The sequence below is a fragment of the Syzygium oleosum genome, unplaced genomic scaffold, assembly GCF_021117445.2.
Source record: "Syzygium oleosum isolate NSW1041296 unplaced genomic scaffold, Sole_v2.1 Sole_v2.03, whole genome shotgun sequence".
In the NCBI taxonomy this organism is placed as follows: Eukaryota; Viridiplantae; Streptophyta; class Magnoliopsida; order Myrtales; family Myrtaceae; genus Syzygium; species Syzygium oleosum.
The window spans coordinates 17972233-17987445 of NW_026607487.1; the positions used below are offsets into that span (position 1 = coordinate 17972233).

Sequence of the window (15213 nt, forward strand, 5' to 3'; positions counted from 1 at the left end):
TGGGAAAGAGAATAATGGAATTTACATGCAGGTTCAGGAAACGATACGGCGAGTCTTAATACGACCCTCGTAAACGTCACAGACTATGGATGATTGGAAAAGGGACGATGGTGCTTATGTATGAGCGTAGTGGTATGGTATGCACGGCCAGCTGTCTCTTCTTCTTGAGAGATGCTTGGGCTTTGTGTGTCAGCGGCTGAACCTGGAGCGACCAGCCTATTCTGTGACATTTGAGGGTAAGGATTGCCCAGCTGGGCCTACTCTTTTCACTTCTCTTCAGGTGGACCAACTTCTGACTAAAACAAGATAGGGGCTCGTACGAAGGAGTGAGAATTTTAGCGAGTTTCAGTAAAGATTACTTGCTACATCTAGCATTTTGATTTTATTAACAAGGGGAGTCAAGTGTCCTTTAGGAAAATCCTTCTTGTTTCATCTATTCTCGTCTTCCCCTGTCCTTTTTCACTCTCGTTTCTGTCCTCAGTCACACCCGTCGGCAACCAAATTAGGTTTGGAGGGCATGGATACGAGCCAACCCGTTTCCTCTCCCCCATCTTTTGGCTAATTCAAATAAGAAATCGAAATGAACAGCAACAGCAAGAGTATACACTCACACATCAACTCCTGAAGACGGCGCCTGTTGGTGGATCAAACATAGATGATCTCGGACACGGCAAGAAAACTGACGGGGTTGTCAAAACTTCACACTGACAAACTCATAGCTACAAAAAGGCACAATATGATCAGCGACTTTCCTTCAGACCTTTTGGCTTTGAGGTCTCTCTCCTGAACCCCCAGATCTAGAGTTCTAGGGTAAGTTGAGAGAGAAGCTACAAAAGGCAGGATTGCAATGTAATCAACAGGAAGTAATGAGCTACTATTTTTAACAAGCAGCAATTAACTAATGGATTGCTACTGTAACCATGCTAGGAAACGAACCAGAGGCAGAAGACCACCCCTCCGAGCGGCGGGAAGGTAATTCATAGCAAGAAACAATGCATAAAATGAGATCCTTCAAGAAAGATATCAAGTACCAGGAGGCTCTGATTATGGGATGGTCAGACCACTCCGCATGGACGACATCATATATTTGCCATTTACATGCATATAGAAGCACGAAAGTAAGGTGTCTAGTCTACATGTTGTGGATCTGCCTGTAACAATGTTCGGACATACGATAGAAGAACTCGAAAAATGCATGCTCTCCACAAGTTTCACATCCCAAAAGAAGCGTGAAAATCCACACAACCAACGAGAGCAGTTACATGTGTAAATCAATTGCATATTTACAGGATTCTCCAGCTACACAGGTGACTGCAGTATAATGAAATTTTTATTTCATTTAATGGGCGTCATGTGACACCTCGTACAGACGTAAATGCAGGATTAGTAAGGTTTGATTCTAACCAAAATGAACAGCTGATTCAACAGATTACACTAGGATGCAAGCTGCAAGTCAAATTGTTCCGAAAGATTGCTTAAACCACAGATTACACTATTAGAAAGTGCCCCTAAATGGAGGAAAGAAGTGATTCTTTAACTGTGACGAACTCAGACAGGCAGGAACACGGTTTTGTGCTATGCTTCTGAGCTCTGCTATCATCACATCTCCTTTGACAGCCTTGTATCCTGGCTTAACAAATCTAAAAAGGCAAGCTCAACGATGAAAAACCTGAAAAGTTCATCATGACTAAGGACTCTTTCTCATCTTAGCACCAAAATGGTTGTTGGGCAGTCAAAAAAGGAACAAATGGCATTTCAACCAAGGAAAGAAAATAATCCTGCACAGGTGATTTCTGAAAGACTTCTAACAGAAGCACATAATGCAGCTAATCTTTTTTCCACAAACAAAAACGGATTGATAGATGCAGCGTGTCCATGGTACTAGGGTTAATTGGGACCAAAAAAATGGCCAACTATTCATAAGTAACAACAAATTTGAAAACCCTCCCAAAGACAGAACGCCCCAAATGGCTCCTCCATTCCCACCAAACGAAGAGATAAAAATGAAAGGGCAAATAGGAAGAAAAGCAAAACCGAGTCAGCATTTCTAAGTACAATGCCAAAGCAACTTCAAATGCTAAAGAAGAAATCAACACAATTCTTCCCTCGATGATTATTTATCTCTTACGCATACAACTCAAATCAGTTGGAGATGAAGTAAAAGTAACGGCTCAACAAAGACTAACTCTTCAGGTAAACAGTATTCACACAGTAGTATATTTCCATCTAAACACCAAGTGCAATCTTAGATTTCACCAAAGCAGCACTCATATCCCTAATCCAAAATTACACTAGCTGAAGATTTAGAGTATAAACATCGAAGCACCGCATAACCCCAGTTAAAAGAGACGACATCCTTAGAATGCAACCAAAAAAGAGATAGGACAGAAGGATTATACTGATCTACTAAAGAATGTTTGCGCAAACTAAGATCTCTATTTTGGCAAACATATCGCTACTGTCTGCAGAATTCATTGTTCACAATGAACATTTTCTTTATACCCTGAATTTTCTTCATATACAAGCAAAGCTGATCCAAGTAAAACGGCCCTGAAAATCACCGGGTCCATTGGCTCATTCATGGGCTATTTCAACCAAGTAAGACTGCTTCTGGGAATGGCCACCCGTATGGAACATCTTAAGGTGATATGTTGCATCACCAATCAGTTCTCGCAAATCAGGGTGTTGGGCAGCGAATGAACGATCAGCTCCGTCCAGGACAGCCAACACCCTAGCTTGTGCCAGGGCCTCGCTGTTGCCAGAACTTATTGCAAGGTAGCAGAGTAGATACAACCCATGCAATTGCATCCTTTCACCGCCCTTTAGCAGTCTCATCACTGGTGGAACACCGTCAGACTCGATTATTGCCCTCGCATGCTCCTTACACAGAAAATTATCTGGACATACAAACTTCCCCAGAGAAATAGCAGCTTCAGTTGCTACTTCTTGGTTCGAGTGGTTAAGTTGACTTACAAGTGGCACAAGAACACGAGTCTCTCTAGCCGGAAATGTCCGAGCCAACGAGCCAATGGATTTAATCGCAGGAACTCGCAACGATGGAGAATCTATCTCCTTCATCACCTTTAAGAGCTGATCCACAACAGATTTTGCAGCAGGTGAGTTGGTCTTAAAAGCCGCGCGTCTAAAGTCGGCATTAGCCTCCGCGGCAGCCGTTATCTCCATAATAGTCATCAAGCAGTTGTACTGCAATTCACCTTGCTCATCTAACAACTTGGCCAGACAAAGCAACCCCTTTGTCTCTGTAATCTTCTTGCTATTCAACAAACTCTCTGTAGCAAGCTTCCACAATGCCTCGGCGCAGCTCATCTTCAGCTTCATCTTAACCTCGGGCTTCTCACTCTCCCGGTCTTTCTTATGACTACCCGACCTACTACCATCCGGATATGAGTTATGGCTGTTCAGTTTGCCTAAAGATTTACTTCCCTTTTCCTTATTAATCTGGACAATGGAATGAATACTCTGCTTAGGCGTCCCAGCTTTGGGATCATCCACAAACATATCAAACGACAGCAGCGTTACCAGGGGCCGAATAGCATTCTGTCTAGCGAAATCCTCCCGAGCAAGCGGGCAGTGTGCTGCCATGCTCACCACCAAGCTCGCCACCTGAATCTGCACGCGCATAGGCGCATCCCCGAGGATTTGCACAATAGTCTGAACCCCGAGTTCGGTCACGATGGCCTGCACCCGCCCTTGATCATTGGCCAAGTAGCAGAGCGCAGTGGCGGCGGCTATCTGAGCATCGGGAGCCGAAGTCTCCTTCAGGAGCTTGAGCAGCGGAGGCACGCCGCCTTCCTCCACGATAATCGTCTTGTTCCTGTCATTGTCCCGCGCGAGCGAAGCCAACTCATTCGCGGCCTCAATTCGATCAGGCAAGGGCCCCATGTGAGTGGAGGCGATGAAGGACCAAACCCAGGACAGAATCGGGTCATTACTCGCAATCGGAGGCAGCGAGAGCTCGATACCGCCGCCGCCCTTACCGTCGGAGCCGAAGACGCTGAGCAGCCACTTGAGGTCCCCGACGGAAGCGTCGAGGAGGCCCGCGATCTTCCTGAAATCGGCGGCGCTGGTGATGGTGACGACGCGGCGGAGGATGCTCTGGTGCTTGCACTTGCGGGCCAGGGCCAGGGCCCGCTCCAGGTGCCTGGAGACGTCGGCGGCGACGCGGCGGATGGGGCGGTCGTAGAGGGACTGGGCGGAGGTGGTGAAGCGGACGAGGGAGCGGAGCATCTGGGAGAGGCGGTCCACCTGCCTCCCCAGCTCGGAGCACTCGGACTTGAACGACTCGGCCTCGTCCACGGCGGAGCGGACGCGCTCCGACAGCATGATGGGGTGCGACAGCTCGTCCTCGATGCGGTTCTCCTCGGCGGGGGGCGCGGCCATCCTCGGAGCTCGCGGCGGGGGTTCGGGGTTCGGCGGCGGCGGCGGCGGCCGGTGCTGGCGACGGATCGGAGGCGCTGATCAGCAAGACCATGTAGGGCGGGGGGTTCCGGCGGGAGAGACGAGGGGCCGCCGGTGCGTCGCCGGAGAGGGGGACATTCGGATTCCCGCTGCGGATGTCCGTCTCTCCCTCTCTCGCCGTGGGCGAGTGTGGTGCAGAAGGAATGATTTTTCGTGTTTGTTTTTTTTATGTTGTTCTTTTTTCGTGTGTTTTATAATGTTGTTGTCTTTGTTTAATTGGTCTAAGGTAATTGTCAGTGCGAGAGCGCGTGGAAAATGGAGGGGCGAGTCAAAGGGGGGCGAGTCAAGTCGGAGTCTTTGTGGGGGGTGCTGAGGTGTTTGACGGTGGCGGCTTACGTTACGGCAACGGCAACGGCTACGGCTCTGTGTTGACCCGGGGAGTTTCGCGAGGGGTTCGGGGGGCACTCGCACGGAAGGCGCGCGTTGTTCCCACTTTCCGTGCAAAATTTATCGGGTTAATAGCACGTAAAACGTACCCGTGTGACAAGATAATTTTACCCTAAACTAATTTTTTTTTACCACCAAACACCAAAAACTGATATTTTTGCGATAAATTTATTCTCCGTTAAATTGAATTAATATTACGGAAAATCACAAACTGGTACACCTATGACAAACGGAGGAGGGTAAGATCCCAAACTGTTACATCCATAAACTATCACGTGTCATCCAACTCAGAAATTTGATAGTAAAATTTAACGGAAACTAACGAAAGGTAAAACTGTCACAGGTGTACTAGTTTTGGATTTCTGATGGTCAAAAAATTAACTCGGAGTAAATTTATCATGGGTATATCGGTTTGGGGTTTTTCATGGTATTAATCCAAATTTATTTTTGTATGAACTTTGGCCGTCCATTAACCCTAGTGCCTCCATTACTATCCCTAAATTTTCCAAAAAAGAAATTAGGGGCGAGTATCGATCCCGGCCTAAATTGAGTATCGAACCGGACTGGCTGGTCCTGGATGGTTCCCACGGGAATCAATGCGGTTCTTGATTTTGAAATTTTGGAATTGAGAATAACCGATCCTATTCACCGGACTGGACTGGCGAAATAGGTCCTAAGTAATTATTATTATTTATTTTATTATTCAACAACAGCAAAAAGTACAAATTATTTGTGGGAGTGTATCTTCCCTGTGATTAGTAATTTCATTCTACACTAAAATATTTTTCAGTATATTTAGAAACTTTTGAGTAAGAAAATAATTTTTCTAAGAAAAAATAACATCGCTGATTTCACAGATTGAGACCGATCTTGTCCGAACCGGTACCCTGTTATAAGGTGGGAACCGATCCATCCCGGAACCAATCACTCCTAAAAATCATAGCTTAATTTTGACTTATACTGTTTTTTTCACCTTAGGCAGCAAAAACTTGAGATTCGTAATGTACTAGATTTACTGTTGAATATCGTATTTTCAAATCTTGTTAGCTGGTTCTTCAAATTTAATTGAATTGGATATGCATCACCAATGTTATTTAGTAAATGAAATAATATCGAAATTTTAGTAAGTTCTGCAGCAACGCGAAGGCATGTTCTAAGTATTCGATGATGGTGTGTGTCTGCTTCAATAAGCAAAGAACTGACTTTTACTGAAGCTTTAAGTAGTGAAGAGAACCAAGATTAATGCGTGTACCAAGGACATTCGTTAAGCAATCAAATAAGGAGAAGATATATAACTTCCGATAAGTTGTTTCCTTTTCTTGGGTGTTATGTGTCGACGATGCTTTGAAAATTGTAGCATGCTTTGTTAATTATCTTTAACAAGTACCATGATGATCATTATCAAGATCTAAAGTAGAACGTTTCCACACGTGAGTTCATTATCTTGTTTAGATTGATTTTTACTTCTTGCTTTATACGAAACAAAAAACTTGTGGCCCGTGCATTCTGACTTTTCTTTGAACTCAAAATCCCATTAAACTTCCACAACATTTTAAGATTGATATGGGAGTTTACATATAAATACATTTTCCAAATATTTAAAATTCATGCAATATTTTAAGGTTCGGCGAAAAGTAAGATGCCTTTTACTTTGGCTTCAAAGTCAAAAGCCCCTTTTTTTTTGACAAAATTGAATTTGCCAATAATAAAAAAACATATCGAACAGCAAATCTTTTCTGCGTAGAAACATAAATATTATTACTTTGATGACCTGAGGTCCAACTACTGGTCAAGTTGAAAGTTGAAACAATCAACCGAGTGCACAGAACCATGCTGTAGCCATCCATGCAAGCTTTCTTTCTCCCTTTACCTGCTGCATCATGAGATTAACGGAAGAATCTGTAGGCTTGGATTTGCCTATGCAAGATCAGCTTTCACGTGCTTCATGAGATTAAACGAAGGTCCAGCTTACAATTGTCCATCCACATTCAAACCCAGTTGAGTTTGAGGGAATTCAAGATTGTGTCGAACTAGATCAAGAACGTTCGTTGCCATCGTTCACGATGAATGTCGTTAGCTATAGCACATTGCTGATGGGATCGGACTTTTGTGAATTTATCCCGTCCGATGGCGCTTAGAACCTTAGAAAAACCGTCATGAAACGTAGCGGGTCATCGAGGATGGCGAACCCAGAACTATTATCCAAGTTGCAAGTAACAAGCTCTCGGGGAAACTCGGTGCCGAAGAACAGCTGAAGCTGTCGATGATTAACAGATTTGATTTTGTCGGACACTGCCCTCGAATCGACCATCACTGTCGAGCACTGTCCATGGAGTAGATGGGTCAGGCATGTGAGCAAGTGCTGAACTTTGACGCGTTGAGAATGACGGAATCACAGCCTGCTAGTTTCCAAACCAAACTCTGCAAATCCAATCCCAGTGAAAGTCTTCTACCTTTTTTTTTGGCCAAAAAAGTCTTCTACCTTATTCATTCAGAGAATAATGCAGACCCATCCAGGAGGACGCATAAAGTTGCTGTTCTGCGCCACGTTCGGAAGCCATCGAACCTCCTTCCTCGATCTTACAATAATAAGACATTTTGACTCTTGTTTTCATTTCCCTGTGGATTACTTTTTCATGCCTAAACCAAATGTGCACATACAAAGACTTTGGACCAAAGAACCATATAAGAGGTTTACTAATCTGAGAGCTCAAGAGTGCTTATGCACCTGGCAATGACCCGCCAGAGCAGAAAACTGCTTCACCGGAAGCCGTTCTCAGCCTCCACTTGTCACGACTTAACACTGAAGCAAGCTCGAGAACCTCTAGCGTTGTTACATATCGACATTAACGTGCCAAAAATACTAAGGACATCCCAAATTCCCTGCCTCTGCAAAGGGTGAAGCTCTGTAAAGCCCACGGCATTAACTCCCTTTAGTTTTTATTTTGGCAAAGTCATCATATTGATAAATCACACTTTAAAAAGTGTCACAAGGCTGAACACAAATGGCGATTGCATAGAGTAAAAGCCACAATTCTTAAACACGAAGTTGAAATGACCGGTTGCATAACAAATCATGATGCGGCTTCAGTAGAAAAAAAGGAATTTGTTTCACATCTTAGCGAGTAGTCCGTTCTGGATGGATTTCGCAGCCACCCCATTGTCCTTGAGCTCTGAATCGCATAGGTTTGGGGGCACATCAATCGCCGGTGAGCAATTGAAGAAACCGTGTGGCTGAACTCGGAGGAGAAAAAAGGAATAATGTGAGTTTACAGCTTTTGCTCCTTGAAAGAACAAACACTTGTGGCAAAGTATTGCATGTTAATTCTATGAAACCATGATCCTCTGAAGTAAACAGTCTAGTGGGATGGGTTGTAATTTCTATCTGATGGGTGATTCAGCAAAACCAAAGATTAGTACTCAATGATAAACATAAGAATCCAAGCATGCAGAGATACCATTATCATCATTTTATCAGTATATTTGAAGCGAGAGACTACTAAGCAAGAGCTTGCGACGAGAATGAGTGGAGATATGACAATACATTGTTCATCATACCATGAGCATAAATCCAATGCGGTCCACCGGCATGATAGGCCAGTCTTCCAGTCTAGGAATATGCGTCACGCCAAACACATACCTACAAATGACATCCGTAACAGTTAGCACATAAAAAAAATCCCATTTCTAATCCTTTTTAAAACACCACATTGACAAACTAATACGTTTTAGAATATGTCTCAATCCCATTTATCCATGCACAAGCTAAGGGTTGAGCTCAGACGCTCTGTTCACCTGTCATTTTTCAGTGGCAAAATTGACGTTGTGTTCACTATTGTTTATTGTCATCTTGTAAAAAATAATCAGCGAGAAAAGTCCATCATTATTCTGATTTGGATGTCAAAGGGCTGAAACAAGCTAGTGATAATAGTTTTTTTTTTTTTTTTGATAACTGAGGTGTCCGCGCGGCCGGCGAACTAGGGCTCAAACCAGCGGTGATGCCCGACTAGTCCTCGAGGGGGGCTAGCGCAGCATCCCACCGCCACGACCCCCACTTAAATCACCGATGGGCGAGTTTGAACCCAGGACCTCTCGTGAAAGGAACTGAGCGCAAACCAACGCGGCCACCGATGGGTGGGTAGCTAGTCATAATAGTTCGCTTACAAAGAAGCTAAGAACTAACCATAGAACTATGTCCGTTTCTTCCAGTGATCGATTTTGCTTAACCCATGTAGCCAATCCCTCTCCAACACGTGGATTTTGATTAGGAAACTCCCCTCCAGGATACATTTCATCGCGTGCATAAGGTGTGACCCAAAGGTTATGCTTCAAGAATGCGGCTCTTCTCAAGAATTTTGCCTCGGAACCAGCCAAAGGTAAGCAATTTGAGCCAGGTAATAGCTTGAATCCTGCAAGCTGCCCCGTCCTATTGACTGTTCTTGTATTTCTGATCTGAATAATGTAAAAGAACATTGTTAAATTGTAAAGCCAGAACCAAATAAGAGGAACAGAACCAGGCAGTACTATTAATATAGGGAGATGCACACATCTCTGAGAAGATAACATCCAATATTATCACTAACGTGGCTGAACAAAAAAAAAAGGTTGGCAGCCGTATGTGCATGCGAGAGAGAGAGAGAGATATCTCACAATCCAGTGTCGTGCAGATAAAGGATTACAGTCTCGCATTGCTTGCATTTCAGACCTGAGCAGCTCCTCTTCAGCATAGAAAGCATTATTGTGAACATTCTCTTTTCCAGGTTCCTCAACTTTGACATTGACTTCGACAACCTAGAGAAATGCATTTATGATTAAAAAAAAGATTTTGCTTTGATATTCGCAGCAGAGAATGTAAGGGGGGAAAATGAACATATTCAGTACACTCAGAACTTTCGACCAAAAAAAATAGTATACTCAGAACCATCAAAGAATGGTGATACGGTTCAGAAATTCCATAAGGAAGGCAAACAACCAACAAAAATAAAGTCAATTATTGCCAGGGAGAAGAAAAGGATCACTACAAAGTTTCAAGCTTATAAACTACCTGATTGAAGGTTTCACCAGGCTTACAATCAACGGCCATGTCCATCCGAGCCACAAAGAAATGCTGATGAACAGGGGCATACAGCCCAGGTGCAATGGTGGTGCCATATTTTCGAGTTTCTCCAGGCTGCAATGCCCCAAGACTGAGAATACCAGTAAGTTTAACCTCCGCTTCAATTTTCCCATCCTACAACAACAAACAAAATGAAAATCATTGACAAGATGAATCATACACCCTTTGACACCATGTAATTTAAAATAAAGCAAGTGGTGATCCAAGGAAACAAACACATCAACATCATTACAGATGTTGAAAATTGAGCACTTGCCTGATAGAAGTGCCAGAAAAATCCATACTCGTAGTTGGCCACAGTACAAATGAAAGACACAGTTAGCCTTCTGGATCTCCGGACTTCTGCTAAACCTGTTCTCCAGTCTTGATGCTTCCACAGGATCCCATGATCCTCTTCATGCAAACAAACACAGTTTTCAATTGTTTCTACACCTCCAGTAAAATTCGTAAAATGTGCGTCAAAGTACTTTATGTAGCCCAAACAGTCACAACCCTGCAACATTAAACTCAATATGAGAAAGTCACTTCTGCTTGCAATATTGTACTTGATAGATTCGGCAAAAGAACTTATTATGGGCTTGATATATATAAGGTGGGGAACGAAAGTTTACCTTCTTAAGAGAATGTGCATTTTTCCCAAGACCATCTTCTCCAGCATCAAATGCATTCTTTCTGTAATGAGGATCATTAGGATCTCCATAAGGCACTACCATCTCAACAAAACTTAACCTGTGGGCCACAGGTCTCCGACCTCGGTTACCATCAACATATGCGACAGAATATATTATCAAGCCCTCTCTTGGCGTGAATCCGATTCTGAAGTTCCACTAAAAACAATAATACATCGAAACATTATCAATATTTCGAAATATGTATTACCAAATTGATACTCAAATTTATATCTCGAAATATATATTGCCAAATTGATGATCAGTTTTCATGATATATTCTCAACGACCTTTTGCCATTGAACGAAGTGACCATCGACACGAAAGCTTGGGCCTTCAGGCTGAATGATTTGTAAGGGTTTCACGTCACTACGATCAACACCACCTCTTGTTTCACCAGGAGTGTAATTTCTCAGTGGATCAGCTGGTGGCAGGGGAATGAGTTTACGGTCTTCAAACTCAATAACAACCATATTTTGAATATCAATAAGAACATGAATTCCTTCCACCGGACGTGCATAACCATTTTCCATAGGACAGTCACTCTCAGTTCTACAGAAAATTAGTGGTTTAGCAAGTCTGCGGTTCGGCGCATCAGCTTCACTGTGATATCCAGCACACCTGGACAAAGTTACACAGAGAATGTAAATAGAGCAAGAACCATCAAAACCATTCTCCAAGGAGGCATTTGGAAGTGAAATATCTGTGAGGAACTGACCAAGGATCCACCATCACAAGATCCATATCCTCAATACCCCTCTTCTTCATTGCCTCCCTGAACAGAGGGAATTCCTTCACAACAGCTTCACATTCAGCATATTCCTCAGCATCCTAGAATTTTCAGTTTTGAAATAGGATTAGGTCAAGTACTCATCAAAGCAATTACCAATATCGTATATCTCATACAAGGAGTAAAAAAGAGCACTGGATAAGTGACAGCAAAGCACTTCATTGTTTATTGGCAGAAGAGGTCTAAGTGTATTAGCTTTTGTTTTCACCTACTTCAGGGGCCGGTGAGGCAGTCCTCAACAGATGTCGTGGCAAATGATCTCAGGAAGAATTCCGTACTTGCATTTGCATGTTGCACAAGAGATAAACACACTATTACCTTGGGTTTGTCAACCTGATATGGTCAGTCATATTACTTTAACATAGAATTCCAAAGACCTGTTGTGCCCTATTAACAATGCTAAATAGATCCAATTGATCCAAACTTCAAATCTTATCTGCTTTAACTATTATTGCACAGTCAGCATTTTTCTTAGTATCAGACATTCTCAGGAACGGATTGAAGTTTTACCATGGGAGGCTGAACATCTGGAACAACTTTGGATGAAATCACTTTTCCCCTGTGATGCCCACCTCGAGTCACCGCATGAACCTCAGACAATTCAACAATCCAAATGCTCGTCTCGTTCGACCTCTTGTTGTACACAATGAGTCTTGCTTGCCTTGGAGGAAGCTTGCTAGGTATCACGGGTCCACCTTTTGTTCTGGGAAGCAATGACGGCTGAAAAGGAGGGAAGAAGTATGCATCTGCCAGGGCAACAACGTGCTTATCTGGTTCCAGCAAAACCACCTCGACAAACCGCATGCTGTCTCGCACCTGAAAATGGAGATAGGGATCAGCATCTTTCTTCCACCAGAAAACACGGGCAAAGTAACATACGTCGAGACAAACGTCTAGCCAAATGACCGAAGGTGTAAACTAAGTACCTCCGGTGTTGCGCCCGCAGCCCTGACAGTGGCCACTGCCACCGAGATCTCGGCAGCGGATAAAGGATCCAACGGGTGACTGGTCTGAGGCTTCACCATGGCTGGGATTCCTATCCAAGCCAAGCAAACACATCTGATTACTACTAAAGCTGAACCCTCCACACAGGTTCTTGAGCTTAGCAGGATGGGATGATCCCAGATAAATTATCTATCGAGCAATAGGATAGATCAGACAGAACAGAAAATGAACACCCTTAGTCACCCACGATGGATGACTTCTTGTGTCCCAAAGACAAAAACCTGGAAAACGAACTACGTGAACAAGAAAACCTCAGGATCTAGGAATCAAGAAACTCATTCCTAAGTAAAACAAGAGAGAACAAAAATCGAAGACGTGGACTGGAATAGGTTCAACATTTGGGACGCGGAAGGGTGATGCTCGATTGATCATCTCAATGGGGATGCCATATTGTCACAAGTACTATAAAACAGAGAAGAACACAGATACACAAAAAAAAAAAAAAAAAAGCAACCTTTACCAAACTTACTTCCTTTTCCACAACCCAATCATTGATCAGATATAAAGCCAAAGCATTATCACCACCGTATATACCCCGATAAGATTTGTATATACCCTACACCTACACTTACACGTAGCTCAGAGAAAAAAAGAAGACTACGTGCGCGAACCTTTGTTAGCCGGAGGCTCCACGGGACGGACCAAGGCAGCACCACCGACGGGGGCAGCTCTCTTGCCGGTCAGATCGTCGGCCGGATCGCCCGCGTGCACGGCCCAGTCGCGGACCAGCACCTCCTCGCCGTCCTTCCCGAGCACGGTCCCCGCGGCCGGCGGGGGCGGCTTGGCGCTCCCGACGCAGCAAGGCGCCGCCTTTTCCTGAGTTGTGGCCATTGCAACGGGTTCGCTACCTCACCGTATCCACCGCAGTACTTATCGCAGTAGTACTCTGCTGACATACAGCAATGCCTCCGATCAGACCACACACTCAGTCAGCGCGCACACAAGACACGCACGCCCGCCCGCCCCACGCAAGAACCCACGATAGCTCCCCACCCCCACGTCCCTCACATTCCCGGGAAAACGATCGCCTGGAGAGGAAAAGGGGGGAAGAAAGTGGGCCTCTGGGTAAACGGGTGGCTCTCTAAAGGTGGGACGGATCGCGTATGTGTGCGGGGAGGTTGAATTTATAGAAAGTGGTGGGTGGGTTGTTGTCCGAGTCGATTCGCAAGAAGAAGCAGAAGCAGAAGAAGAAGAAGACAAAGACTACAGGGAGGGAGGAGTGGGTGCGCGCGCGCGTGGGCTGATAGGTGGAGGCGATTGTCAGAGACGCAAGTGTGGCGATCACAGAATTCAAGAACGGGAAAAGGAACATTGGCGAAAATGGGCAGAAAGGAGCAGCAGCCTTTCGTTTCTTTGAAAAAAGTCAGACTCGGACGGTAGTGGCTCCCCTCTCGTCCCAGTCGCCACTCGATTTTTTGTCTGATGACGAGGGTGATTAGTCGACTTCCGTTCGTCCTAATCCTCTCCTTCCCCCTTTGATTCCTTTCCTTTCGAAATCGAAATTGAAATTGAAATTGAAATCGAAATCGAAATTGTTTGGCATATTATACTCGATTAGAAAGAATTGTACTCAACAACATGCCATTTCGTATACATGTTAAGCCTCGACCTGTTCCCGGGTTGACCCTGCAACCGAAGGCCAATTCCACCGATACTTTCTCGGTATATTTCATTTTCCGAGCATTCAAGAAAAGATGGTCCGTTTTAAAAGTATAATCTTTTCTTGTTCGATTGCTTAGCAAACCAATCCTAAAGAGCATCAGCACGAAGATACATTGTATTTTTTATAAATACTGTAATTGATTGAACCGCGGAGATATGAAAATTATGCGATGATCACTCGAAAGAACACACCCTTTTTCCTGCTAGAGATACACCCGATGATGAACCCTGCAAAATCGAAAGAAACATCGTTATCAAAGGGCCAAGGCGCTCGAAAACGAGTACGCCGATGCGAAAAAAAGGAGGAGAATACACTAACCTCGTGCGAAAATATACAGACGCTACGCTCTAGGGAATTGCCTCTGTTCTTCAACGTATCAGCACGTAGTAAAACTCGTCGGCGACATCCCCGTCGTGCTCCTGCTCCAGGACCCTCTCGCCGGATAAAAAAACACTGCGCTGTATTGCTAACTCGATTGTAAAGGGAAGAAGATGAGGCACGAGGTTAGTCCATTCGCTGTAGCTTCTTCTTATTTTTCGGGAATTTCATTCGCCGTAATAATTCGTAGGAAAATTTTTAATATATTCCCATAAATATAGATTTTGTCAATATCATGTTCGAGTCACGTAGGTTACTCTAAAAGGGTAACAGACATGGACTACTTAATGCCAAATCACCGCGAAATCGCTCAGGATACCCGCAATTGCACGCAAGAAAGGGAAGTTGGTGTCGAGAATTCGTGGAAACTACTTGGATATTTCCTTACTTTTATGGAACGAGAAGGCTGTGAAGGAAACGATTTTAGGCAAGATGGGATTTTAGTTCCCCAGTTAGGCGAACGTCGTTCGATGTTTGCACGAAGGGGCGGTGTAAATTTTTTGCCGGAAAGGAAAGGCGAACGGCACTTCGACCTTCGTGGAAAAGCGTGTGATGTTTCTTCTTTGTGTGGAAGATTTGCATCTCGGAAAATATTGGAAAAGATCGCTTGCGGAGCTAGTAAGTGTTTTGAGTAATGAACACAGGAAAGATTGCAATTGAGGAATTATGTGCGAGTGATTTGAAATGCCGATTTTGGCCCCAATTAAACAACCGGATATAGTCCAGA

General features: G+C 44.2%; 2 protein-coding genes across 3 annotated transcripts; both read right to left on the reverse strand.

Annotated features, from left to right (window-relative positions):
- Positions 1–2219: 2219 nt before the first annotated feature.
- LOC115672137 (ARM REPEAT PROTEIN INTERACTING WITH ABF2) lies at positions 2220–4618 on the reverse strand. Its single transcript, XM_030593916.2, has one exon. It carries the CDS (start codon positions 4399–4401, stop codon positions 2575–2577), a length of 1827 nt encoding a protein of 608 aa, XP_030449776.1. The 5' UTR covers positions 4402–4618; the 3' UTR covers positions 2220–2574.
- Positions 4619–7786: 3168 nt separating this feature from the next.
- On the reverse strand, positions 7787–13400 carry LOC115672134 (amine oxidase [copper-containing] zeta, peroxisomal). 2 transcript variants are annotated; one of them, XM_030593912.2, is made up of 12 exons: positions 13057–13400; positions 12367–12476; positions 11951–12256; positions 11369–11481; positions 10941–11271; positions 10594–10809; positions 10239–10475; positions 9911–10096; positions 9517–9657; positions 9050–9318; positions 8425–8506; positions 7787–8100 (listed from the first exon to the last, which is right to left on the reverse strand). In XM_030593912.2, the coding sequence occupies exons 1-12, from the start codon at positions 13274–13276 to the stop codon at positions 7978–7980; spliced, it is 2334 nt and encodes a 777-aa protein (XP_030449772.1). In that variant the 5' UTR covers positions 13277–13400; the 3' UTR covers positions 7787–7977. The 2 variants fall into 2 exon arrangements, with proteins under 2 accessions (XP_030449772.1, XP_056165661.1); XM_056309686.1 differs by lacking the exon at positions 13057–13400 and adding an exon at positions 12782–12797.
- Between the last annotated feature and the right edge of the window lie 1813 nt (positions 13401–15213).

Excerpts from the sequence above, each read along its gene's own strand:
- LOC115672134 (XM_030593912.2), bottom strand. The coding sequence starts at position 13,276 with ATGGCCACAACTCAGGAAAAGGCGGCGCCTTGCTGCGTCGGGAGCGCC. Across the intron at positions 11,482-11,950 it reads CAGATGTTCAGCCTCCCATG|GATGCTGAGGAATATGCTGA; the intron begins GTAAAACTTCAA and ends TGAAAATTCTAG. Across the intron at positions 8,101-8,424 it reads GCATTGGATTTATGCTCATG|CCACACGGTTTCTTCAATTG; the intron begins GTATGATGAACA and ends CTCCGAGTTCAG.
- LOC115672137 (XM_030593916.2), bottom strand. The coding sequence starts at position 4,401 with ATGGCCGCGCCCCCCGCCGAGGAGAACCGCATCGAGGACGAGCTGTCG.